The 27,873-nt window shown below is 38.9% G+C and overlaps 1 protein-coding gene across 2 annotated transcripts in view; it reads right to left on the reverse strand.

Moving 5' to 3' along the window:
- Positions 1-27,873, reverse strand: part of NEK10 (NIMA related kinase 10) — a 263,478-nt gene that overhangs the window by 230,893 nt on the left and 4,712 nt on the right. The window contains exons 2-6 of one of the 2 annotated variants that reach the window (XM_025376246.1): positions 26,902-27,059; positions 14,411-14,521; positions 14,066-14,126; positions 7,669-7,799; positions 5,537-5,635 (exon numbers count right to left, since the gene is read on the reverse strand). In XM_025376246.1, the coding sequence (XP_025232031.1) occupies positions 5,537-5,635; positions 7,669-7,799; positions 14,066-14,126; positions 14,411-14,484 (365 nt within the window). In that variant the 5' untranslated portion in view covers positions 14,485-14,521; positions 26,902-27,059. The remainder of the gene's footprint in view (positions 1-5,536; positions 5,636-7,668; positions 7,800-14,065; positions 14,127-14,410; positions 14,522-26,901; positions 27,060-27,873) is intronic. The other variant, XM_025376245.1, reaches the window with a different exon arrangement.

The raw sequence follows: 27,873 nt of genomic DNA on the forward strand, positions 1-27,873 counted from the left end.
GACAGTATCTCATTGTGGTTTTGATTTGCATTTCTCTGATGACCAACGATGATGAGCATTTTTGCATATGTCTGCTGGCTGCATTAATGTCTTCTTTTGAGAAGCGTCTGTTCATATACTTTGCCCTCTTTTTGATGGGGTTGTTTTTTTCTTGTAAATTCATTTATGTTCTTTGTAGATTCTGGATATTAGCCCTTTGTCAGATGGCTGGATTGCAAAAATTTTCTCCCGTTCTCTAGGTTGTGATCTAGGCAAAGATTTTATGGCTAAGACCTCAAAAGCACAGACATTAAAACAAAAATAGACAAATGGAACTATATTAAACTAAAAGCTTCTGCACAGCAAACGAAGCAATCAAGAGAGTGAAGAGACAATCTATTAAATGGTAGAAAATATTTGCAAACTATTCATCAAGCGACTAACTCAAACAACTCAATAGCAAAAAATAAGCAAATAATACCATTAAAAAGTGGGCAAAGTTGCCTGTTCACTCTGATGGTAGTCTCCTTTGTTGTGCAGAAGCTCTTTAGTTTAATTAGATCCCATTTGTCAATTTTGACTTTTGTTGCTATTACTTTTGGTGTTTTAGTCAGGAAGTCCTTGCCCATCCCTATAAATGGGAGAAAATTTTTGCAATCTACCCATCTGACAAAGGTCTAATATCCACAATCTACAAGAAATTTAAACAAATTTACAAGAAAAAAACAACCCTATCAAAAAGTGGGTGAAGGATATGAGCAGACACTTCTCAAAAGAAGACACTTATGCAGCCAACAAACATACGAAAAGGAGCTCATCATCACTAGTCATTAGAAAAATGCAAATCAAAACCACAATGAGGGTTGGGCATGGTGGCTCATGCCTGTAATCCCAGCACTTTGGGAGGCTGAGGTGGGAGGATCACGAAGTCAGGAGTTCAAGACCAGCCTGGCCAATATGATGAAATCCTGACTCTACTAAAAATACAAAAACTAGCCGGGTGTGATGGTGCACACCTGTTGTCCCAGCTACTTGGGAGGCTAAGGCGGGATAATCTCTTGAACCCAGAAGGCGGAGGTTGCAGTGAGCCGAGATCAGGCCACTGCACTCCAGCCTGGGCCACAGAGCAGGACTCCATCTCAAAAAAAAAACCACAATGAGATACCATCTCATGTCAATTAGAATGGTAATTATTAAAAAGTCAGGAAACAACAGATGCTGATGAGGTTGTGGAGAAACAGGAACACTATTACACTGTTGGTGGGAGTGTAAATTAGTTCAACCATTGTGGAAGACAGCATGGTAATTCCTCAAGGACCTAGAACCAGATATACCATTTGACCCAGCAATCCCATTACTGGGTATATACCCAAGGGATTATAAATCATGCTGCTATAAAGACACATGCACACGTATGTTTATTGCAGCACTATATTCAGTAGCAAAGCCTTGGAACCAACCCAAATGCTTATCAATGATAGACTGCATAAAGAAGATGTGGCACATATACACCATGGAATACTATGCAGCCATAAAAAAGAATGAGTTCATGTCCTTTGCAGAGACATAGATGAAGCTGGAAGCCATCGTTCTCAGCAAACTAACACAGGAACAGAAAACCAAACACCGCATGTTCTCACTCATACGTGGAAGTTGAACAATGAGAACACATGGACACAGGGAGGGGAACATCACCCACTAGGGCCTATTTGGGGGTGGGTGGCAAAAGGAGGGAGAGCATTAGGACAAACACCTAATGCATGTGGGGCTTAAAACCTAGATGACAGATGGATAGGTGCAGCAAACCACTATGGTACATGTATACCTATGTAACAAACCTGCACTTTCTGAACATGTATATTAGAACTTAAAGTAAAATAAAATAAAATAAGTGGGCAAAGGACATGAATTGACAACTCTCAAAAGAAGACATACAAATAGCCAACAAGTACATGAAGAAAAGTTCAGCATCACTAATTATCAGAGAAATGCAAATCAAAATTACAATGAGATATCATCTTACCCCAGTTAGAATAGCTATGATTAAAAGACAAAAAACTAACAGGTGAGGATGTGGAGAAGAGGGAACTCATACACTGTTTGTGGGAATGCAAATTAGTGCAACTGGTGTGGAGAACTTTATGATGATTTCTCAAAAAAATAAAAATAGAACCATATGATCCAGCAGTTCTGCTCCTGGGTATCTATCCAAAGAAAAAAAAAAGTCAGTATAACAAAGGGATACTTGCACTCATGTGTTTATTGCAGCACTGTTCACAAAAGCAAAGATACGGATTCAACCTTAGTGTCCACCAACAAACAAATGAATTTTTTTAAATGTAGTATACACACAAAATGAAACATTATTTGGCCATAAAAAAGAGAAAAAATCACATAATTTATAGCAACATGGATGGAACTGGAAGGCATTATGTTAAGTGAAATAACCCAGGTATAGAAAAACAAATATTGTGTGGTCTCACTCATATATGGGAGCTTTAAAAAAAGCCAGTCTCATAAAGATAGAGAGTAGAATAAGAGATACCAGAGTCCAGGAAGGGTGGGTGAGTGCAAGGGGGGATAAAGAGGTAGGTTAACGGGTACAAATGTATTGTTAAACGAAAGGTATGAGTTCCATCATTTGACAGCAGAGTAGCGTGACTATAATTAACAACAACGTATTGTCTATTTCAAAGTAGCTAGAAGAGAGTTCTCAACACATAGAAATGACAAATCCTCAACGTGATGGGCACCTCAAATACCCTGACTTGATCATTACACATTCTATGTATGTAACAAAATACCACATGTACCCCATAAATATGTAAAATATTATATAGCAGTATATTATAAATAAATACTATTATACAAGGATTTTTTTAAAAAGATTAGTTACCATTGTGTAACTAGGAGTAACCCCATGCTCAGGGATGACACTTTCCCTTGTCCTTTGAGATTTACTGTGAGGTATTTGCAGTGTTACCTTGTCTGACTCTGGATTAACAAGTCTTTTCCAGTTTCAGATGCCATCTGGCAGTTTCATTCTGAGAATGGGGGAGTAATCACAAATCACAGAAAAGAACACAGAAAGGAGGTGTCCACAAGTATGATTTAGGGAAAGGCTAGAGTTGGGGTGAGTAAAATACAAGAGCAACATTACCACCAATTGGGTAGGCATTGAGAAGTGAGTTGAAAGGGGTCACACTTCACAAATGAGACTAAATTCCCAGTAAGTCATATTTTTCAGGGCAAAATTGAGTAGCATAACATGCTGAATGTCTTATCTATAGTCTTATCTACAACCATAATTGGACCAAGGACCCAAATTCCCACCCACCCCCAATCTCATGCAGCCTTTAGTTAGTTGCGTTAATACAAATTGTATATATTTAGTACATTTTCCTTTATTGGGCAATTGTCTTGCTGATCAGAGTAGTATTTGAGTTCCCAGGGAGAAAAGGACCATATGTCCTGTTAATTTTTTAAATTTCACCCTTCTGTACCACTTACTTAATCCCTTCCTTACATATAGTAGATGCTTACCAGTTTGTTTATCAAATTGAATCTAAACCTTCAACCCAACACTAAATCTGTTGTTTGCAAACAAAGGGGATAACAAGTCATATCAGAAAAGGTCCTGAGGTGTAATTCTTCTATAAGTCTAAAGTTAGAGGGGAAGGAAAAAAAGGACGGATGATCCCGGCTATTTTAGCAAGGTTATATGGGGTGAGGCACAATGGAAAACCTTTATATTTAAGCCATCTTTTACCCAATGCTTTTAGAATAGAACTGAACATAGCAAGCTGTCAGCAGCCACAGGATGACATTAAAGGATGCCCTTGATGTTCGACATTCCTAAATTCCATCTCGTACTATGAAAGCAAAGAGATCTACAATTATCTCTTCCTAGGTTGAAGACTTCCAGGGACTGCTCGTGTTACCAGCCAGTAACTTCATCCAGCCTGAGATGCCCCTTCAATTACTAAGAATTTTAAAACACCCTGAAAAGAGATTTCTCAACTTTAGAATTGTTGAGATCTTTTTCAATTAGTTGATGCCAACCAGTGCCCAGTTATTTTCCCTAACAATTTCTGCATCTAGTGCCTTCCCCCAAAGTATTGACCCAATAAATAGTCTACTGGGCATCCCTTGAAGAGTCCATGTGAGCTGGCTTTAGAAAAAAAAAAGAACTTTATTTCCTAATACCGTTTTATGCATAATGATTCTGCTACCACCATTGTTTCACTCCATTCAATCTAAGCAAAAAACAGTTGATATATATATATATATAACTTCAGGTTATTTGCAGTGTTCATTAATCTTTGAACAATCTTTGAGTGTGTAATCGAGAACTGAACACTGACCCAATTACATAACTTTGGTAAAGATTTTAGGCTTCTTGTATCATTCGAGCCAGTCTAATAATCCTCTGCTTAAATTAAGTACAAAGATGTGACAGATGCAGTCTCAATTCTGTATTGTTTTAAGGAAAACTAATGTATTGGACAGTCATTTAAGTCCAATACTTAAATACATAATGCTAAATGACCCCATCCAAAAGATGGAGACATGAGGCCATCAATTAAGCATGTATCGAGTAGCTGACTCGTCATGGAGGACCCATCAGAATGCTGCTCTACTTAAAATAAGCTATTGCACTGGGCCAAGTCAGTTTTATTTTGATCAAGGCATTAAATTATTAATACTCCTATTTTTATTTTTCACAATAGAAATAATGTTTTTCCATTTTCACTGGGATGGAATTCACATATCTCAATCAAGTCACAAAGTGACAAGGAAGACTTAAGATTCTTTATAGCATTTTTCAGCTGACGCATGTGGGAAGAGTATGGGCCTCCTGAAAAGAGCAAAAGACAGGACCCTATCATGACAGACTCTTAGGAGCCTCCTTCGCATCTGGCAGCAGCATACCCAGTTTTTCTATGAAGCAGCTCAGAATGGACAGAAAATTCAGACCTGACTGCAATCCAGCAACAATCAATGGCTCCCTGAAAACCCCTGATATTTGTGAGACAGAATCGAGAGGCCTTGTTAACTAATCCTTTCTCTACAGTCCCAACACTGCACCCGTGTCAACAAGGCAAAGAAAGAAAGAAGAAACATCTTTATGAGGCTGTGGCTGGTTGTTACAGACTCATCCTTTCTTTCCTCAAGGTCAAGGCTTGCGCAGTCCATTTAATCAGTCATTAAATCACTGCAAAAGTGCACCATGAGAATGTTGTCCGCAGTGTTGTCCAGTGTCTCTTTCATAAGATCCCACACAATAAACTCCTCCTTCAGTATCCAAACTCAAAGAAAATAAAGGAAACATAACTTGAGTGTTTTCCCATTTTTCCTTATCTGTCATCAAATTCAGCTAAATTCAGTACCTCATCAGTGATTTTAATAAGATCATCTGTAATGCCTACTCATTCGCCTCCTTCTCTCCTTTAATGACATGTTCAATCCTGGAAATGTTTCAAATCATGTTCTAGAGACAAGATAGGTGACATATGCCACTCTTGAGTAAAAGCCTGTTTTCCAGGAACAATCTTACCTGCATATGAGTCTATTTTTCACCAAGGCGGTAAAGATCTCCTGAAATAGTTTATGCTGAGGATGTTTGCTGAAATTTCTCTCATTCTTGTAGTTTATACTGAGACGAAACAAACAGAAAAGGATTTTGTTACAGAGATCAGGCTGTCTCAAAGTTGCCAATGCAGACAAAGATCATCTATATTCAGGTAATGTTTTTATTATTACTAACCAGTATACTAATGAGGATTCAGGCAAATATTGAAGGAGACTTGCATTTAACATGTTACTAAAAGCAACTATCAATGGTTAAAATAGGAACTAGAAATTCAATTATAAGGTTAAAAATAAAATATAATCAAGTGTATGTATTTCCTTTACCATATCCATTAAATTATTCCCTATAAACACTAACAGCTAAAATTGGTTGGAGGAAGAAAAGGGTAAATGGAGAGAAAGAATGATTGGGGCACATTATTTAGACAACTGTGTAACAGGAAGAGAAGAATTCCCTCTCCACTTTTCCACATACCCTCGATCCCACTGACTGATCTCACTATCAACACCAGTGGTCATCATTTATAATTCCTTCTAGATAAGAAGAGTTTATTAAACACAGTTTATACACCTTCAGCCATGTTGACTGTCACTGTTGATTGTTTATATGGTTTTTGTGTGTGTGTTTAACAAAATTCTAAGATATTCCAGCTTCAGCTTCTTTTTGCTGATCTTACAGCTCACCAAAGAGGTTAAGAATACCTCTAAAACATTCTATTTTAAAACTGGAAAAGGATAAGGGATAATAAACAAAATGGTCATATTGCTACCAAATACACGATATGATATTTTTCCACGTAATTAAATAAAACTAATTTTAAGATCTAGGACAGGCCGGGCGCGGTGGCTCAAGCCTGTAATCCCAGCACTTTGGGAGGCCGAGGCGGGTGGATCACGAGGTCAGGAGATCGAGACCATCCTGGCTAACATGGTGAAACCCCGTCTCTACTAAAAATACAAAAAACTAGCCGGGCGTGGTGGCGGGCGCCTGTAGTCCCAGCTACTCGGAGGCTGAGGCGGGAGAATGGCGTGAACCCGGGAGGTGGAGCTTGCAGTGAGCCGAGATCGCGCCACTGCACTCCAGCCTGGGCGACAGAGCGAGACTCCGTCTCAAAAAAAAAAAAAAAAAAAAAAGATCTAGGACAAATAAGCTGGAATTCCATGAACATACAACCTCAGAGGAAATGAGTATAACCTTATGTTGCCATGTGTAATGTTCTGCCTTCTGAGTCTTTCAGATGCCATTGGACAGCATGTCCCCATCCTAGTCACCTGAAGGCTGTAATGGTTTCTTAGTACACGGGCACTGGTACTCACCATATGACAATTTTTTAAGTAGTTAAGTGCTCCTCACTAAAAATATGTTTCTAAAATATGAACCCATGAAATGTCATGTAACTTTCCCATACTATTAAATTCATTGTCATAAGATGACAGGGAAACAAAAACAAAATCTAGGCCAAATAAACAAACGATCCTTCTAGAATATTCATATTGATATTTCATGCCGCTCACTATTTACATGGTACTTAGTGCCAAATGACCCAAGCACACTGTAAAACTGAGAGAACCAGCTCCCGAGAGGGGAGTGGCCCACAAGAACGTGGAGCTTTGCAGGGGTCTGCGTGGCCACAGAGATGAACATTACCTGACACTTTCAATGTTAGAGGTGTGCCGCAACCCCTTCAACCGAAAACCTCAGTTGTTTTGACAACCACATACTTTAACCACCACATCTGTTCCCAGCAACGGCTCCTTTTATGCCGTCTCATTACTGGCAAGATCTAGACAGACAAAGATTGGGATAAGCCTAACCAGGTCAATAATCTGGAACCACTTCCTTGTTGAGCAATGCCAAACGCATGTCAGCATAGTGTCCTAAATCTCCCAGGTCAGTTCCACCTGTACCCATTAAATCTGTTATTTACATATTATTTCTGGGAATGGTTTAAGCACTAACTAAAAATATTAAATTAAGAATCTCTATGGTAACTACTAAAGCGGGTTTTTAATTTTAGCTCCTGGGATAAACTTAAATAAAACTGTGAGCTAAGTAGAATAAGTTGTTGAAGACGAAGGAGATGCTGGATTTCTTACCTAAAATTTTCAAGTTCAACAGCTTCTGTGGACTCATGCCACTGACCCCGAGCTCTGTGTCCACCCGCCCTGATGGCGGGCTCAGACTTGGTCATGCTATTTTGGGCACTATTGAAGTTAATGGCTGGAAGCTACAGAAATAGAAGCATAGAGTACATGAGGATCACAATTCAACACGGGATAAAGAAAGTAACAAAATATGGGGAGGATGAGGAGAATGAGTTTTTTCCCAGGCCAATAATTAAGATAACAACCCTTTCAAATGTAAGGGTTTTACAAGATTCAAATCAAGTATCTTTGACTTGAACATCTACCTTACACTGTTTTATTTTTCTTCAAAGCTTGTAACACCACTTATCATATCTGACAGTTATTTCTGTACTTTTAGTCTCCCTTGATTGTAATGTCACCTCAACACAAGCAGGAACTTGCCTGTTTTTGTTCAGTGCTATTACCCCAGCACCTAAAACAGATACGGGTCTGGGGTGACACCTGGGCATCAGGAGGTTTTGAAGTTTCTCATGTGATTCAAATGTGCAAGCTGACTAGACAGCTCCTGGATCCAGGTAGAACACTCTGATATAGAGCAGGGTGCCCAAATTGAGAATGAGTCATCTTACATTCATTCATTCTTCAATATTTACCAGGTGTACAAACTATTTTCCTGGTGTTAGGGATATAACAATAAAGAAGATTCTATCACTTTTAATCAGTCTGAACATCCTGATTACTCAATCATATTTATAAAATACATTAAAATATATTATCAAATTTACCGTAAGTAAAAATGTAACTACAACATCTTGACTATGCTTCCACTTGCAATAATAAATTATCAGGTTGTCAGTATTCAAATAGTTTCACTTACCAATATTTGTCTATAATTGGGATAACCCTGAGATTTGTTTCTGATACCATAATAAAGTTGAGCATGGTATAGACAAATATCCTATTTTTTCCAAAGTACAAATGAAGGACGTTCTATAATTAGCTAAATTATTACAGATGAGGTAAGCAGAGTATAACAAAACAAAAAAATCCTTTTTCAGTAAATTATTCCATATATATTCCATATATTACCAAACAAAGTTATAATATGTTGCACTTGTTGTCTTATTTCATTGAAGTATTTAATGTAAATCAGCATGAAGACATCATTTCCGGCCAGACGTAGTGGCTCACACCTGTAATCCCAGCACTTTGGGAGGCCGAGGCAGGTGGATCACCAAGGTCAAGAGTTCAAGACCAGCCTGACCAACATGGAGAAACCCTGCCTCTACTAAAAATACTAAATTAGCGAGGTATGGTGGCACATGCCTGTAATCCCAGCTACTCGAGAGACTGACGCAGGAGAATCACTTGAACCCAGGAGGCAGAGGTTGCAATGAGCCAAGATCGCGCCATTGCACTCCAGCCTGGGCAACAAAAGTGAAACTCTGTCTCAAAAAATAAAAACAAACAAAAAAAATCATTTCTTTATTCAAAGTGAATATGCCTGACTTTTTATAAGGTCAGCTTACAGAAAAATGGATTATAATAAAGACATTGTTTAATAGTTAACAAAACTAAAATCCTTTTTTATCATTTGCCAGCCACAGTCAAATTTTCAAAGTGTTAATAATAAATCTTCCATCCTGTAAAACTACTTTTCTATCTCAATTCAGTCAGCCAATCTACAACCACCAAAAGACAATAGGCTGAGCCAGCAATGCTTAATGGTTAAGAGAACAAATTCCCTGGCCAGATTCTATGAGTTTAAATCTCCCATTAACTAGCTGCATAATCTTAGAAAATTTACTCAATCTCTCTGTGCATCAGTTTCTGTATCATTAAAATCGAAATAATAATAGTATATAACTCAAGAGTTATGAAAATTGCATGAGTAATTATAAACAGTAATTTATAAAACACTTGCTATGTGTCAAGCATAGTTCTAATTGCTTTGTACATACTCTTTTAATCCTCATAATTATTCCTATTATACAGATGAATTTTGCTAAATGAATAAAATTTGTCATTACAAATTAGGTGATTTCTGAATATCAACTATTAATCCAAATGATATCTAACATGAAGTAACAGCACGAGCAAATTTTCCCATGTTATACCCAAAATATCATGATACATGGCAAAAAAAGGAGGAGGTTTTCCAGGCCCAAGAGATTCTAAACCCCCTTACCATTAGCACAACTCCTAGAAAAGTTTGCAAGAGACAAATTAGCCAGCACAGAGAAAGCAAGCCCAGGTGACTCCAAGGGAGGAGTGGAAAGCTGCCGCAGCTTGCTGCCATTCCCTTTGCAGCAGAGCGGGCGGCCTGTATCAGAAATCAACTCTTGGAGAACGGGTGGAGAGATGGATTTGGCATCAATAGTTGCAAAGACCAGGAACTTAATAGTAGGCACCTTGAAGCAAGCAGCACTTCATATGAAAGAAATGTACATTCAGAATCCAGTTCAAAACCCAGAGCCTTTTCTCTTGGGTCCCCAATTTGTCTATCTTCTGTGTGTCTGGTCTTTCCACACCTGGGCATCTGCAGCCTGTTACTCCTGAGCTTGGGTCAGGGTGTGACTTACCCTCCTGGCAAGCACTTGCCCAAGCCTTCCTGGATAGAGGTGTTCACTCCTTGCCTGGTGGCAACACCATGCTTACCTCTCTTTCAAAACATCTCGGGCTCGTAGAATGTATAGCTTACACAACATCCTTTCCCCTTGAATTTGGCCACCCTGAGGGCAGCATCACATCTATTAATCTTTGTGTTCTTAGCACTTCTCACAGAGCTGGGCATATTGTAGGTATTCAAATGTGAAGCTATGGAACGAATGCTCACTTTGTTCCCCGCCTCTTCGCCAAACTAATTCATCTGCTAAACCACCTCCAGATAAGTTCATCCATTAATTCACTGTAGGTGTTGCAGACACATCATACACCAGATGTCGTGTGAGACACCGTATATATACAGTAAGTAGAACAGTCATGGCCTCTGTCTTCAAGGAGCTTACAGTCCCATGGGTCATGGGAGGGGGTTGCAGTCCATGAACCACAATGTCAAGAATGTCGTGTCACTTCTGCTTGCAAACTTCAACGTTCTCTGTTGCTTATGGAATCAAGTCCAGAATTCATAGATGGGCTTTCAGACACTGCACGGTGTCTTCCAGCTTTATTTATCCAATAGAAATGTCTAGTCACCCTTTTACTTAAATGCTTGTCATTTTCCTTCCTTCGGATATTTGATTATTTTACTCACTTAACCTAGAATGCCCTTTCCATCAATTCCACCGATGGGAAAACCAGCCTATTTTTTAGGAACCACCTCCTTCCCTGTCATTCAAGCTAAAACTGGCTTCCTATTCCTCAAAAGCTATATCCTCGCTGCATGCACCATTCAACCAGGATGGTGTCTTGCCTCATGCCATAATTATCTGTCCCTACTCCCGCTCTCTCAAAACATAACCACCACCACCATGCCGTATACGTTTTCTTTCTACAGCATCTATCGAAACCTCCTTCATTTCAAGATAATTAATAAGCCCACAACACATTAATTTTTTTCTTTATTCCATCTTTTTTTTTAAATTGCAAATAAATTCCGTAGCTTCCTATGGCTCTAAATGTGGAGGAAGAAAAGAATCTGAATTCCAGATCTTAGCAGGTTGCTTCAAGATTTGTGAAAACCTCTGGTGACATCTCCAATCAGCGTTGTAGTTTCACTTTGCCTCAGCAATCCTGGGGCAGTTCTTTTTCTTGAGTTATTGGGTTTTCCTGGATTATGATTATTCTAACCCTGCTTATCTTGAAGGAGGCGTTTCTGCCTCTGTGTGTCTCTGTCTCCAGATCTGTCACATTATGAGACTGTCCTAGAGATAGGCAGAGATACACGGAGTGTAGGTCAGGACAAAGAACAAAGGTAGAACACTGGAACACAATGGACCAATGGTGGGAGCAGCCTGGCTTGTTAGAGATTCAGAGGACGGGCATTCAATTCTCTGCACTCTCTACCCACAAAGTGGATTTCTTCTGTAACTTGAATTTGGCCAGCCTGGTTCATTTGCGAAAAACAGGCCACAACTTGTTAGGGCAGAAATGCAGCTGAGTGGGCCTTAATCACAGGTTTCACTTTTCAAATTGAGTACTGAAAATCTCAGAGCCAAATATATTGCCCACGTGTATATTTTGTTGAGCATTTCTGCTTGACCCCAACTCTAGTTTGCTCCCAACACTTGTTTTTCTCTTATTTTGCGCCCTGGTTTTAACGTATGACAACCTATCATACTTTCTGTCTCTTTATAAGCTCCTAATGGCTCTTTCCGGAATAAGCAAAGTATAAATAACTGTAACTTTAGTTATTTTCTCCAGTGTCTTCCCTCTCCTATAAATGTCTCCACGTATTTTACCAAAAGGAGAAGAGGGTAACATTTCTTATTTCAAAATTACAAATCAATGAAACTTTTATAAACACAATTAAGCATTAATTTTGTAAACCTAAGGACCTTCATTTAATTGACAGTATTTTTATTTTTTTTTTTGCACCATCTACTTTCTGAATAACTCAAGTATTACAAATATACATTTTTGTACATGTAAAAGATTTTACAAAAATATATGCCATGTAAAGTTGTCCCACAACAGATTGCAAATTTGAAAATTGGTTAAAGGGGGAAAAAAATCACTAAATTAACTTTAAGCCTGCCAGGTGTTATCAAGCAAGCAGTGTTGAAAGGGCATATAAGAGATCTAGTCAGCATAAACTTCAAAGTTGGAAAATTAGAGCCAGAAAAACACATTGCTTTTTGTTTATGTTTTTGTTTGCCCTGGTCAGGAGGTTATACATACTCATGTGGTGACCCAATTCTCAAGTCACAATTCGATTTAGCAAAATCTGGCCAAGAACTCATCATATAGAGTGAATGAGAGGCAAAAGTCAAAGTTGCTGGCATTAGGACATACATGATCTGTCAGGAAATAAGACATGTAAACAAGAGTTTCCAAAGCACAGGAGAAAATAATGCTACAGCATTAAAAGAAGGAGCCTTGGGAAGACAGAGATCACTTCTAGAATGGAAGCTACAAGGAGGTAGTATCATTAGAGTTGGGTCTTGGAAATGGGTGAGATTTTTATAAGAAAGAAATTTAGGAGAAGGAAATAGTAAAAGCAAAAAGTAGAAGTCTTTGATATTATGTTTACATCACAGGACGTACAGTGGGAAAGAATGGGCACTACACTCAAAACTGTATGCCTAGCCATCTTGCTTGCCTCTTTTAAGAAAGGAGGGACTTAATTTTGCAAGTCATTTAACAGGTATCTCAGTAGTTAGAAGCATACACAGCAAAGATGGGGTATCTGGGTTCAGAACTAGACTTCACCAATTAGGATGCTGTATGATCTTGGGAAAGTCACTTGATTTCTTCGTGCCTGTTTCCTTATCTGTAAAAATGGGAGTTGTAATTATTAAGCGGGGTAATGCAGGTAAAGCAGTGGGCACATAGAAAGTGTTCCCTAAATATAAACTATCATTATTTGGCTTTTATATGCCATCAAATCATTTTCCAGTATAAACAGATAAAAATGCTGTAGTTCTTGTGTAAATGTGGTCGATATAACAAAAATTATCAGGGTTGGATTACCAAACACATGAGCTCTTAAACAAATTTACTTAAGCAAGAACAATGTAGACTTTAGAGCCAAACTACCAAGGTTCAGGTCCCATCCCTGTCATTTACGAGTTAAGGTGCTAAATAAGTGTCTGCTATTTTCATTATTATTAGCATTGCTATGTTGTTCCCCAAGCCTCCCTTGATGGCCTCTAATCTCACGATTTTCCAAAGTCTCACAGGTGCAAAACCAAAATGAAAAGTTTGGAGATAAATTCAAGCAGAAGTACCACTTTTTCTCTAATAAAAACGTTACAATGCTACTATAAAAATAGTCAAAATTCACTCCTTGCCCCTCTTTTTGATGAGGTACATTGTGCAGCAAGCCTCAAGAATGGTACTGTAGCAAGGGGGCAAGATTGGAAAGAGTGAGGGGGGAGGAGGAGAAAAATGTGGTAGAAAGTGCTTTGAAAAAAACAGTTTCCCTAAAGCTTGGAAAGCCAAATGTTGGCCATTCAGTAAAAGAGTATGCAGTCTGTTTACAGACCGAAGAGGAAAGGGTTTGCTAAGTAGGACACAGGGTGACAAGCATAGGCTAAAGCAGGGCCTGGCCTGAGAGAAGAATGTGGATGCTAAGTCTTGGCAGAGCCTGAATCAGGTGTCAGAGAAACAGCCAGATGAAGAAAGAGCAAAAATGTGAATGAGCAAAGAAAAGCAGACATATCGTTCATAGAGATGTTAAATGGAGTCCTTTGGAAACATATGAGTTTTCTTTTATTACCACATGAACCTTCTTTGTAAACACTACCTGTTGTTTGCTTGATTGGACGTTCAAAAGGCACCGAAGTCTTTTGAGATCTGAATAGTCCCTAGGAGAAAGAATAACACAATGTGAACCCACAGAAGGCTCCAGGTGAACAAGATTGTGTTACTCACTGATGGCATTGCCACTTGGAGGCCTGCTTTTATCAACTGGAACGTATACACACACTAAACATTTTCTTTAGAATGCTAGAAATGACCAAACGTTTCAGTAAACACTATAACTGAATAGTAGTTGTCAAGAGTCTTCTCTGTTTCTCAAAAGGCCATTAAATCTGTTCAGTAACCACTGCCTGAGTTAATAATTAGCGAACACTCAGTAGGGAGTTACCTGGTGGTGATTTCTTGCTGTTTTTTATCAGTTGATTTTTCTGTGGTCTTCACCTTTTTGTCTTGATCAGGCATTGTAAAACATCAATGCCCCAGAATTAACATCGCATTCCTTTCAAATTAAACCAGAGGGAAAATTTTAGTTGGGTTGTGTGCACCAAAATTTTCTCAGTTAATACAGACAAAACCCACTTATAACATCTATTTAAACATGGAACACCTAGATTCAGTTCTAATACAATAATAAACATGTTAATATGAATACCATTTACTATTTATCATTCAAAGGACATTGGGAACATTTAGGGCATGCTTTACCCTCACTCAAAAGGTAAGTATGGGTATGTCAATAGACAAAGAACAATTGTTTTGCTTTTATTTTTCTTAATCAATTTCTAATGCAATTATTTTAGTTTTCAGAATAGAAATAGAAAGTTGAAGATGCCCATATTTTCAATTACATAACAAATACAAAATTAAGTGTGTACTATGGGTTTAATTTGACTGGATGTAAAATTTTCCAACTAGGCTTCAATGCCACAGTTTGACTTCAATGTGTTGTTCAGGCATGAAAAAGTATGCATTATTGTCTTATAATAGCACGCTTCAATGTATTGTGAAATCTATGGTCAAAATCCAAGTGTTTCAGAAGTATTTAGAGGCAAAAGGAATGTACCAATGGGCATTTCACTTCCACTGAATCTAGTGAAATTTAATTTTGTGAAATGCTCAAAGACAGTTTAAGGATTTAAAAATGATTTTCCCATTATATTTGTCATATTTTTGACAAATAATTGGGCTACAATTAAGAGCCAGAGACCAAGTCTCTCAGCACAGGAGCACAACAATAAAAGGTCCAATATTAACACTTTAGGATTGCACCTAGGATATAACACCACCTCTTTCATTCAACAAATATTTATTGACCCTTTTCTATGCCCGCGCTCAGACTGAAAACTGCTAAAAGGTTAAGGAAGCTATTACAGGTATGCGTTTCCACCACAAGCAAAAAAACAAACAAAAACCCACTCACAAATTTTGAAACATGTTTGTGAGGTGTTCAGGTAGCGATTTAGCATCTATTTTTACTCTAAAAGAAAGGAAGAGAAGGGAGAAGGGAGAGAAGGGGAGGTAAAAAGAATGGAGGATCTTAGTTACTGTTTAAAAGCAAAAGACGCAAGTGTTTTTAATATGCAAATACAAAAATGTCCCATAAGTTCTAAAATAAATGGAAATCCATTCAAATTAATAGAATCTAACTTTACCCTTCCCTCAAAGATACAAGAAAAACTCTACATAGCCACATTGTCCTGCTGTTGGCTTCAAATTCCTGCTCAAACTATAGCTACAGACTGTTTTAGAAGCAAAAATCGAAGCCACAATGACAAGCACGAGAGAGCCTATAGAAAAGCTCACAGGCTGCTTCTGCTAGAATGGGATCGCATTTACCACTATCGAACTCGCTAAACACCCTGTCTTATTCTCTTGCTTAATTTCCGTAATTGTATTGACCAAGTGTGTGAACAGGAAATAATGATCTAATCGTTATATCTGTTTGAGATCAGCATGTACTCTATGAGCTGGAAGGCTGAATATAGATGACTCTTTGGAAATCTTTCACTTAATTAAACAGTAAACAAATTCACCAGTATCAGCAAAAACAGACAATTGCCTTTAGGATAAAAAACAAAATCCTTTCCATTTAACGGCTGCTCAAATGGAGATATTCTGAAAAAAAAAAGCTTTGAGAAGTTGGGAATGCTTTAAAATGCTTAACCTAATCCCATTTTAAATTAACAAAAATGATTACATTATACTAATGTCTATACTATAAAACAAAATGGGAGATGGGGGAAGGAAGGGCAGTTCATATGTTAAGTCAAGTTGCCCAAAGGCAGACAATGTATTGAGAAAGCATTCCCAATAGAGGTCAGGCAAGGGTGCTAACGCAAAAGCTCTCTGGAGGGTAGCTTCAGTCTAAGTCCATGGAGGAATGCTGCAGTGTAGATTAGTACTCAGAGTTGTCTAAACTGAGAGAAGTGAAAGCCTGGCTCTCATGTTCCTGTAGCCTTCAGTCATAACTCCCCAGGCACTCTTCTCTTGTGGTAGTGACTCCAAGTCACTTAGAGGCAGTCCTCTAAAAAAGACATAAAGAATCTAGCTGTTACAGCAGATTGACGCCAATACCAGGATACACAGTCCCAAGGAATGGGGGAGGCTCCGGGCAGAGTGCCCACATATATCCACTACAATCACTGACTGCATGTGGAAGAGCTGTGGATAATGAAGGTAAAGTATCTTTGCTATGGATACAAACTAAGCAGCGCCTACTGCATTAGTTTCCAACTACTGAGTTGAATTTCCCTCTTTCTTTGCTTGACCTCGCCAGATGTTGGTATGATCTCGTGTCCTAGCAGCTCAGTCCTTGGTCCTCTTCCCTTCTCTATCTGCCCCCTCTCCCAAGGATCTCTTGCAGTCCCATGGTTTTACACACCATCAGCAATTATAAATTTATATGTTCAGCCCTAACCCCATTCTGACCTCCTAAATTCACAAAGTCACCATATGGATGCCTAATGAGCATCCCAAATTTCACCCTAAACAGAACTCTTGACCCCCACCCCCAGTACCAAATGCCCCTAGTGCTCCCCATCTTGGTACCTGGTACCACACTGGTGCTCTAGACAAAAGTTCAGGGGACATTCTTGGCTCCTCTGTTTCCTCTACCTCCCATATTCAAGCCACCAGCAAAACTAGTTAGCTTTCCCTTCTTTCCACTCCTAGTGCTATCACCCTACTCCAAGCCACCATCTTCCCTGCCTGGATGACTGCCACGACCCCCTCAACAGTCTCTCTGCTTCCACCCTTGCTCCTCTACATCCTCAGGGAATGCTTTAAAATGTAAATCAGACCATACCACTCTGTGGCTTACAACCTTCCTGTGGCCTGCTATTGGACTTGGCTTCCAACCATGACTTTCACTGCGCTGAGCTTGCCTCCTCCCCTCTCTCCCTTGCTTCCTACACTTCAGCCATGTTGGCTTTCTAGAGAGAAACATGAACCCAAAAACATGCCAACTGCTATGGTTTGAATGTCTATCCTCTCCAAAATTCATGTTGAAATTTAATTTCCACTAAAACAGTAGGACCTTTGAGAGATAACTGAGTCATGACTCTGTCCTCATGAGTGGGTTTAGTGCATTTTACAAAGGGCTTTCAGGAATGAGTTCTCTCTCTTTGCTCTTCTGCCATGTAAGAAAAAGTGTGACTCCCTTCCAGAGAAAGCAGTGTTCAAGGTGCCATCTTGGAAGCAGGGACTGGACACTTACCAGACACCAAGCCTACTAGCACCTTGATCTTGGACTTCCCAGCCTCCAGAACTGTTCTTTATAAATTACCTAGTCTGCCAGGCATGATGGCTTACACCTGTATTCCTAACACCTTGGGAGGCTGAAGCGGGAGGATCGCTTGAAGGTCAAGAGTTTGAAACCACCCTGGACAACATACCAAGACTCCATCTCTACAAAAAACTTAAAAATAAGCCAAGTGTGGTGGTGTGTACCTGTAGTGCAAGCTTCAAGAAGCTGAGGCAGGAGGATTGCTTGAGCCCAGGATGTTGAGACTGCAGTGAGCCCTCATGGTGTTACTGCATTCCAGCCTGAGCAACAGCACAAGACCCTGTCTCTTAAAAAGAAATGAATAAATAAATACCCCAGTCTGTATTATTCTATCATAGCAGCACAAAACAGACTAAAACCACTTGTACCCATGAACATGCCAACTATATTCTTGCCTTAAAGCCTTGGCACTTTCTGCCTGCTTGCTGTTCTTTTCCCATAATCTCACGCTGGCTTCTCCATATCCTTTGGGTTTCAGGTCAGATGTGCTCTCCTAAGTGGGGGCTCCTCTGATGAATCTCTGTGACATATTCACCCCCACATACTCATACTTACCACAGCACTCTGTTTTCTTTCCTTCTGGAGTTCATCAACATTGGAAATCCTCTTGTCCATTTATTGATTCCCTTGAACTAGCTTATAAGCCTCCTATGGCAGGGACTGTGTCTGTTTCATCCACAAATATGTCCCTGACACATAGAAGAGCACATAGTGCATGACACAGTGTAACCATGGTATAAGCCCTCAAAAAATATGTATCACAATCTGTAAGGAGTGATTTATTTTGTGGGTTATTTGCTTTTAACAGTTACTTATTTTAAGGTTTAGAACCTCCTCTGACATCCCAAGTCTGGTGCTCCTTCTCGATGCCCCCTGAGCAGCCTATACTCCCCACATATTATTATTATCATTATTATTATTATTATTATGTGATAATCAGGAAATTCCAATATCTAATGTATAGGTTTGCTCTGGGAGATTTTGATGTTACAATTGGCTGATTAACACAGAAGGCCAGGAATTGGGCTTCCATTATTCACCACAGAATGGCGAATGGTCGGCAAAAAATATTTATTGAATGCAATGCCTAATAAATGGATGAATGGATAAAAGGATTATTTTTAAAGAAACCTGTGTCATTACTCTTTTAGGTCAACAAATTGCTCATAAAGCTCTTTGATAAATAAAATCAACTGATGAGCATTTGTGATGTTGTAATAATCCTGAGCACATTCAGGAATTATTCAGTCATTGGGGGAAACTTAAGAGTTCTATATAAGAAAATATTCATCGCTGTGCTTCTGAAACTACCTGTTTTTTAATTTCCAGTCTTTTATGGACTGATACTTTTGGTTCAAATCCTGTTCAGTGAGACCATTCCACTGGTGATGTGCCCACGCTGTCATGGCAATGCTGAAGTGCTGTAAATATTTCTAAATTCTTACTCTCAATTTCTGTCTTTATCTGCTCATGGACCAGTAACACACCAGTCTGAATATCACCTTAATAGCACTGATCTGGATTGTTACAGTCTATCTTTTTAAGTAACAAAACTGTTTTCACAGCAACCCTAGATGAATCTCTAACTGAGAACCACAGCCCTAAGTACAGAGTGTGAGGGGACTAACCCAGGAATTGACAATTCCTTGACAACCAGGAGAGGGCGAGAGTGAGGCTGGGAAAGGAGAACTGTGGCCAAGCAGCTAAAGCTCAAGGTGGACTCTCCACTTAAAACCAAAGCAATCTTATTTCTCTGGGGTTCTGCATACAGCTTCATTAGAGAAAAGGATTCTATTGCTAAAAATAAAAATAGAAAACCACTTATTCTCTAACACTTATTTTACCAGTGAGATTAGGCCAAAAACGTTTGCTTTCTACAAAAACTTTTGGCCTTATCTGTAAAATAAGTGTTAGAGAATTTGCTACACAAACACTTGTACCTATATGGGTTTTTCTTCCATTCTAATGAGATGGTGGAAATTTAGTTTGTTATTTTTTTATATAGGGAGTAGTCACAGTAGTGAAAGATTATATATAAAAGCCAAAGGCCTGCTACTTTAAAAACAGAAACTTTCGGTGTCTTTGCTTTTTTTGTACACCTCACTCATGGGACCTGAACACCATCTCAGATGGGAGAGAAGAGATCTTTCCAAACCTCAGGGGACAGCCCATGGGTTTGGTGCTTACAGCCCTAGACAAGTACAGATATAATCACAGTTATGATTCATTGTTGAATTTTTAAATCCATTTTTTAAAAGAAACGCTTACAAGTCACTTCTGTCCTCTATTGTTTGAAATTTGGGTTAATGCTAAAGAAGTCCCCAGAGATGCACCTCATTTGCTCGTGATGTCTTGGTAACTGCTGAGTAAACACATATGACAGAGAAAGAAACACATGCCATGGCAAAATTACCTAACTGACTGTAATTAATTTAAATTGTGCAATATTAACCTACTAACTAAATAACATAGGGAGTATTTGTGATATGGCTTTCAGATCTCTACCCAGAAACCCGTTTCTATTCCATGGTTGCCTTAGCTACTCAAAATATCCTCAGGTAGCCTCATCTTTACTAAATATAAAACAGAGTCATTTGAATCATTATGGTAAATCGCCCACAAATCCACAAATACCTTTTTTTTTCCTACTAATCACTTAGGTTGCATCTTTGTAAATACTCCATTTTATTTACTACAATTAGTAATGGTTAAAAACAAAACTTACAAAGTAATAACAGGCCAGGGAGTGGTGGCTCATGCCTATAATCCCAGCACTTTGGGAGGCCAAGGCAGGTAGATCACCCGAGGTCAGAAGTTCGAGACCAGCCTGACCAAAATGGTGAAACCCCATCTCTACTAAAAACACAAAAATTAGCCAGGTGTGGTGGTGCACGCCTGTAGTCCCAGTTACTCAGGAGGCTGAGGGAGGAGAATCACTTGAACCCGGGAGGCAGAGGTTGCAGTGAGCTGAGATCATGCCACTGCACTCCAGCCTGGGCAACAGAGTGAGACTCTGTCTCAAAAAAACAAAAAATAAATAAATAAATAAATCAAAAATAAAGTAATAACAGTGAAAATACATCAGACTAAAGTTAATTACCACTTTGGCTTGTCAGGTTTATTATTTTGAAAAAAGCACTAAAATAAACTGCAAGGAACCCTACCACAAAAGGAAGTTAGAACTTCCTGTACTGACAAGAAGTCTCTATTTCTTCTGACGAATAATGATTAACCTTTCATTTTAGATGACAAGTTACAGTTCTGTCTGTTTTCAAAGCGACATATTACAATACTTTAGAGAACTTTCAGCCCCGTAACTAACTAGAAGTACAAAATGGAAAACCATTTCTCTAATTCCTCTACTATAGATATTTTTCTAAAAGTTCCTCTAATAGTGATTCTCTGAGAAAGGTAGTTAAAATAAGATAAAAATTCGCATAGAGCAGCCAGAGATAAGACAAACATGTTAAAATGCACTGGTTAAATGTTTAGTTCTCAGTTTTGATGACTGTAACATGGCGATGGCAAATGTCAACATTAAGGGAAGCTGAGTGAAGGGTATATGGGAATTCCGTGCTGTTTTTGCAGTTTTTATGTTAAGTCTAAAATTATTTCAAAATACACACTTAAAATGTATTTACAACTTCAGCAGTTTATGTAGTTAAAGTGCTTTGAGAATAAATAAACGATTTTCTTTTTGCAAAGAATATTTGCACTAAATCTCACAAATATATAGTGCTTGGACTTTTCAAATTATGTATGCTTTAGAACATTATAAATCCTCCACAGAAAATGTCAAGTTAAATTGGTCAAATTGCTGGAAAATAAACAAATACACACACATTTTCAAAATAAGGTGAGCAAAAAGTTGAGGAAATCCTGTAAGAAACATAACTTGCTAATACCCATTACAGTTTAGAAAGGACATCTGGTTCTCTAGTCTAAACTGTTGTCTTGATTTTATCCCTTATATTACATTGTTATTGTTCTTCAATGGAAACTATATGTGGAGTTAGCAGAAAAGAGACAGCTATGACAAGAATAAACCTCAGAGAACATGCAGTACCAGGGTGTCTAATGCCATCCTGGCCCAAGAACAGAATGTAAATGAATGAAGACAGGTGTAGAGAGTGGTAGTGCTTTGGTCACACCTGAGAGAGCACCTTCTCCTAGAGAGATTCAAAAGCACATTAAAAATGAAGCAAAACATGACAAGACACTTGTACAAGATAATAAAACAAATCTACAGGTCACCAGTTGCAGACCATAATTCAGCTCCCTTCTACTAGAGGAGGAAATTAAGACCCAGAGAGGAAACATGTGTCAAAGGCCACACAGCATCTTTAGGAGTAGAAGGAGAACAAAGCCCACTTCACCTTCAGGATCTAAATCTTCATGGAAAACTCTAAGGCAGATGGGAAAAAGAGAACTTGTTGACATTGGCCCTTAGCCAAGGGCAGAGGGTGATATAATAACTGATGTTTGCATAACTTCACCTCCTGGACCCTGGGGTGCTTGCAAACATCCATTCATTCATCCTGGTTCACTCATGTGAAATATGTAGGTGGTGTATTTTAATCATCATAGAGTGGTAAACAAAGACACAGTTGGTACAGAATCTCCAAGGGCAGGAGTGTGTCGCCAGCTAAGGACAAGCATCGTTATTACGGCCTTGCTCCTGAGTCAGTACACTTGCCACCTTCCTTGTGCAAAAAGTCAATACTTTAAGCACTTTTTGTAAACAAGCACCTGGGGATAAAAAGAACCAAGAATTCCAATAGTATTCTAACCCTTTCCCACTTAATCCTCCAAATAGTTACTGACCACCTGCTATGATGATGGACACTCCTTTAAGTGCTGACTTTCATTTTCCTCTGGCTAATACTGACCCAAGTTGGTCTGAGTGCTGCTCCAAAATTAACTAGAATATGTGACAACAGATACCACTACAACCTCCCTATTTTCTGATTTATTCTCATTCCAACTCGTATCTTTTATTGTAAAGGGAAATCTGCAGATATTAATGTAGATTCTATGGATCCCCTCCATTGTCATTGCATAATGGTATTTGTGGTATGCTGTGTCTGTGCCTTGTATAGCTGCTACAGCATCCAATTCTACTCATCATATAGTTTACAATGTGCCTGTGTTAGAGCAAATGAACCTGAGACTCACATATTAAGTAGTGATATTGAAAAGAGGGAAAAAGGTCCAGATGATGTGAAGGAAGAATGTGTATTAACCCATCAACAAAAATAACTAAAGTAGCACATTAAATTTCTCTTTTCTCATTGACCCCAAATATAGTAAGAGTATATTCTATTTCCTGATTTTGTGAGAAACAGAAAAGTGAGAATTATATTTATTCATTACTCCAAGAAATATTTATTGAGTCCGTAGTATACGCCAGGCACTGAGGATACAACACTGAATAAGGCATGATCCATAATGTCTTCTAATAAAATAGTTAACCAACATTGTAATAAGTGGTAAAGTAAGTACAGATTCAACCCAAACCCCTAGAACTTTCACAAGTGAAGAGAAGACTGAATCAACAAATTGAGGTTCATATGTTCATGGCGCTGCAAAAACTAGAAGTACTTTCTGAGCTATAAAATAAAATTGAATTTTATCTAATAACATTTTATTTCAAGTGCATTTTATTATTTACTGTGCTCTGACTGTGCACAAGATACCACTGGACACTGCAAAAAAAAAAAAAAAAAAAACTCTTTACAATCCAATGTGTGTGGGAAATCATAAATATGTAGGGTAAAGCATATGAAACTGCTGATAATGTCTCTTTGTAAAAGAAGACTTTTTTTTAATGGTTCAGGCAAATACAATGGATTAAATAAGAACACTAGAAATGTCAAAAAGCAGGAAAAAAAACTGTTGGAATGAGATTATAAACTGAATGAAATCGGAGGAAAGATCATAGAAAGACTTTGTGAACTGCAAACTTGAAGAAGGTCCAGAAAGATGGGCAGGGGGTTGAACAACAGGCCTGGCCAGTAAGTACAGGGATGCAGGCAAGATCCTGAAAGTGGCTTGAGGAGACAGTGAGTAGATGAGTTGAGCTGGAGCTGAAGGATCTGGAAGAAGGCGAGTGTTGGGAAAAGGAGTGAGTGGCAGCCTTCAGATATGCAGATCATTCAGTTTATCATCACATTCCACTAATCTTTGGCCAACTCTTTTGGATAAAGAGGAATTGACCTGAGGTAATGTTAGAGTGTTCATGGAATTCAAAGAACATTACATTAAGTAGCAGGAACACCAGAGGTAATTATATGAGGCAAGGAGAGTGCAAACATATTAGGTGGGCACAAAAGTAATTGCAGTTTTTAGAAATGGGGAAAGGATTCCCTATTTAATAAATGATGCTGGGAAAACTGGCTAGCCATATATCGAAAGCTGAAACTGGATCCCTTCCTTACACCTTATACAAAAATTAATTCAAGGTGGATTAAAGAGTTAAATGTTAGACCTAAAATCATAAAAACCCTAGAAGAAAACCTAGGCAATACCATTCAGGACATAGGCATGAGCAAGGACTTCATGTCTGAAACACCAAAAGCAATGGCAACAAAAGCCAAAATTGAAAAATGGGATCTAATTAAATGAAAGAGCTTCTGCTCAGCAAAAGAAACTACCATCAGAGTGAAAAGGCAAGCTACAGAATGGGAGAAAATTTTTGCAATCTATTCATCTGACAAAGGGCTAATATCCAGAATCTACGAAGAACTCAAACAAATTTACAAGAAAAAAACAACCCCATCAAAAAGTGGGCAAAGGATATGAACAGACACTTCTAAAAAGAAGACATTTATGCAGGCAACAGACACATGAAAAAATGCTTATCATCACTGGCCATCAGAGAAATGCAAATCAAAACCACAATGAAATATCATCTCACACCAGTTAGAATGGCAATCATTAAAAAGCCAGGAAACAACAGGTGCTGGAGAGGATGTGGAGAAATAGGAACACTTTTACACTGTTGGTGGGACTGTAAACTAGTTCAACCACTGTGGAAAACAGTGTGGCAATTCCTCAAGGATCTAGAATTACAAATACCATTTGACCCAGCCATCCCATTACTGGGTATATACCCAAAGGATTATAAATCATGCTGCTGTAAAGACACATGCACACGTATGTTTATTGCGGCAGTATTCACAATAGCATAGACTTGGAACCAACTCAAATGTCCATCAATCCACTGGATTAAATGTCCACTTAATCCAGTCTGTCTATCCACAGACTGGATTAAGAAAATGTGGCACATATACACCATGGAATACTATGCAGCCATAAAAAAGGATGAGTTCATGTCCTTTGTAGGGACATGGATGCAGCTGGAAACCATCATTCTCAGCAAACTATGGCAAGGACAAAAAACCAAACACCGCATGTTCTCACTCATAGGTGGGAATTGAACAATGAGATCACTTGGACACAGGAAGGAGAACATCACACACCAGGTCCTATTATGGGGAGGGGGTAGGGGGGAGGGATAGCATTAGGAGACATACCTAATGTAAATGACGAGTTAATGGGTGCAGCACACCAACATGGCACATGTATACATATGTAACAAACCTGTACGTTGTGCACATGTACCCTAGAACTTAAAGTATAATAATAAAAAAAAAAATGCGGTTTTTGCCATTACTTTCAATGGCAAAAACCGCAATTAACTTTTGTGCCCACCTAACACATTCATTCATCCTGTCTCAAATAAAACAGTCTCAAATAAAAGAGAGTCCTTTGGCATGGACCTCAGAAAAATGACACCTTTCGCTTCCTCAACCCCATATCTGACATTTGGCTACTAAGTCCAATTTTTCTGTTAAATATGACACCTATGTGTCCGCCCCCACTGCCAACGCCCTAGTCCAAGCTCACACTGGTGCCCACCGGAACCACGCTATCACTTCCTAAATGATCTCCCCGCCTCCAAAGTCTCCATGTCTCCCTCTCCCGAACTGCAACAAAAAACCTGTCTCCACACAGCGACAAGAGCACTCTTTTTATCGTACATATTTCACCAATTATGCCTTTACAGGCTTCCCATTTCTCCTGGGATAAAAAGAAAACTTAGCAAGTTCTGTGAGGTGCTGCATGCCATTGACGCCGCTGGCCCCCTAGCCAGTTACCACTCACACTTGGTCCTGAACTGCCACCCCAGAGTTACTTCTGAATATCCCCAGGCCTTTACTCCTGGACTCAAGGGCTACGGTGGTATGGAGAGACCTGGAAGTCTTATCCTTCATGTCTCAACTGAAGTATCCATTCTTGTTTTGTTTTTTTGTTTTTTTTTTTTTTTTTTTGAGACGGAGTCTCGCTCTGTCGCCCAGGCTGGAGTGCAGTGGCCGGATCTCAGCTCACTGCAAGCTCCGCCTCCCGGGTTCACGCCATTCTCCTGCCTCAGCCTCCCGAGTAGCTGGGACTACAGGCGCCGCCACCTCGCCGGGCTAGTTTTTTGCATTTTTTAGTAGAGACGGGGTTTCACCGTGTTAGCCAGGATGGTCTCCATCTCCTGACCTCGTGAACCGCCCGTCTCGGCCTCCCAAAGTGCTGGGATTACACGCTTGAGCCACTGCGCCCGGCCTGAAGTATCCATTCTTTGGGCTGACCTCCTAGACAGGGTCACAACCCCGCCAAGCATTGCCTTGCAGCTTTTCACAAAGAGGCTGATTCAGGTAATAATTCAATAAATACATATGTCCATCTCCATTAGTTTACTGTAAACTAGTCAAGCATATGGAGGACAGCTTTTTGGCTCATTCCCACTATCTAGCACATACTTTGTAGTTTATAATAAAAGAGGGATTCAATAAATAATTGCTGAATGAATCAATCAATGAACAGATTCCAAGTTAAATGTGATTGCGAAGCTCCAAATATAACTGGAATATCATGATGTAGATATGGAGAGTAAAGACAATGAAAAAGAACAGCAATTAAGTTTGCCCCAGCTGATTAGTATCCAGTGATTGTAGCATGTTGATTTGACAAAATATCTCTATAAATACAAGGAAGCTACAAAGAAAAGAACATAAAGTATTACATTGATGTTAAAGACGTACTACCTCAAGGATACATGAACAGGACAATAATGTTTCCTAAAGGAAAGATGAGTATTCACATTGTGTCAAGTGTAGCATACACATGTGTATTATATGAATGCCACTGTCTCCACTGATGCAAGTTGACAAGTCTGGGAATGTGAATTCTCCTGGTTACACCACTGGAATATAGTCAAAAAGAATAACAGGGGTAGAGGAGGCTTGGTTTCCACTTGCCCACTGAGTGACCTCAAAAGTGTCACTGGATTTCTCTGACTATTTTCTCATTGGCCGAAAAATAGAAATAACAACATGCCTATGACAAGGTGGCAGTCGGGACTAAATAAAATAGAGTGACATCCCTTTAGAACTGTCAACAACTAGAGAACTGTGTTACTGTTATGATAGCTGTTGTAAGTATCATCTTTTGTGTGTGTGTGGAGAGTGTGGTCTCACTGTGTCGCTCAGGCTGGTAATAATATTACTTCATTTGAAGAGCTTGTGTATTTACTTTATTTATTTATTTTTTGAGATGGAGTTTTACTCGTCACCCAGGCTGGAGTGCAGTGGCACGATCTCGGCTCACTGCAACCTCTGCCTCCCAGGTTCAAGCAATTCTCCTGCCTCAGCCTCCCGAGTGGTTGGAATTGCAGGTGCCCACCACCATGTTTGGCTAATTTTTATTTTTATTTATTTATTTTTTTTCCTGTATTTTTAGTAGAGACGGGCTTTCACCATGTTGGCCAGGCTGGTCTCAAAGTCCTGACCTCAGATGATCCACCCTCCTTGGCCTCCCAAAGTGCTGGAATTACAGGTGTGAGCCACAGCACCTGGCTGTGTATTTATTTTAAATCATTTGTCTATATTCATTGATTTTGACTCATTAATGAAAAATACTAGAGATAAAATTAAAAATAGGGTTTAAATTCAATGTCATAAATGGTTTTCATTTTAATTTTTAAAAACCTAATAAGGGTTATTCTTACAAGCACATTA

The sequence above is a fragment of the Theropithecus gelada genome, chromosome 2 (assembly GCF_003255815.1).
Source record: "Theropithecus gelada isolate Dixy chromosome 2, Tgel_1.0, whole genome shotgun sequence".
In the NCBI taxonomy this organism is placed as follows: Eukaryota; Metazoa; Chordata; class Mammalia; order Primates; family Cercopithecidae; genus Theropithecus; species Theropithecus gelada.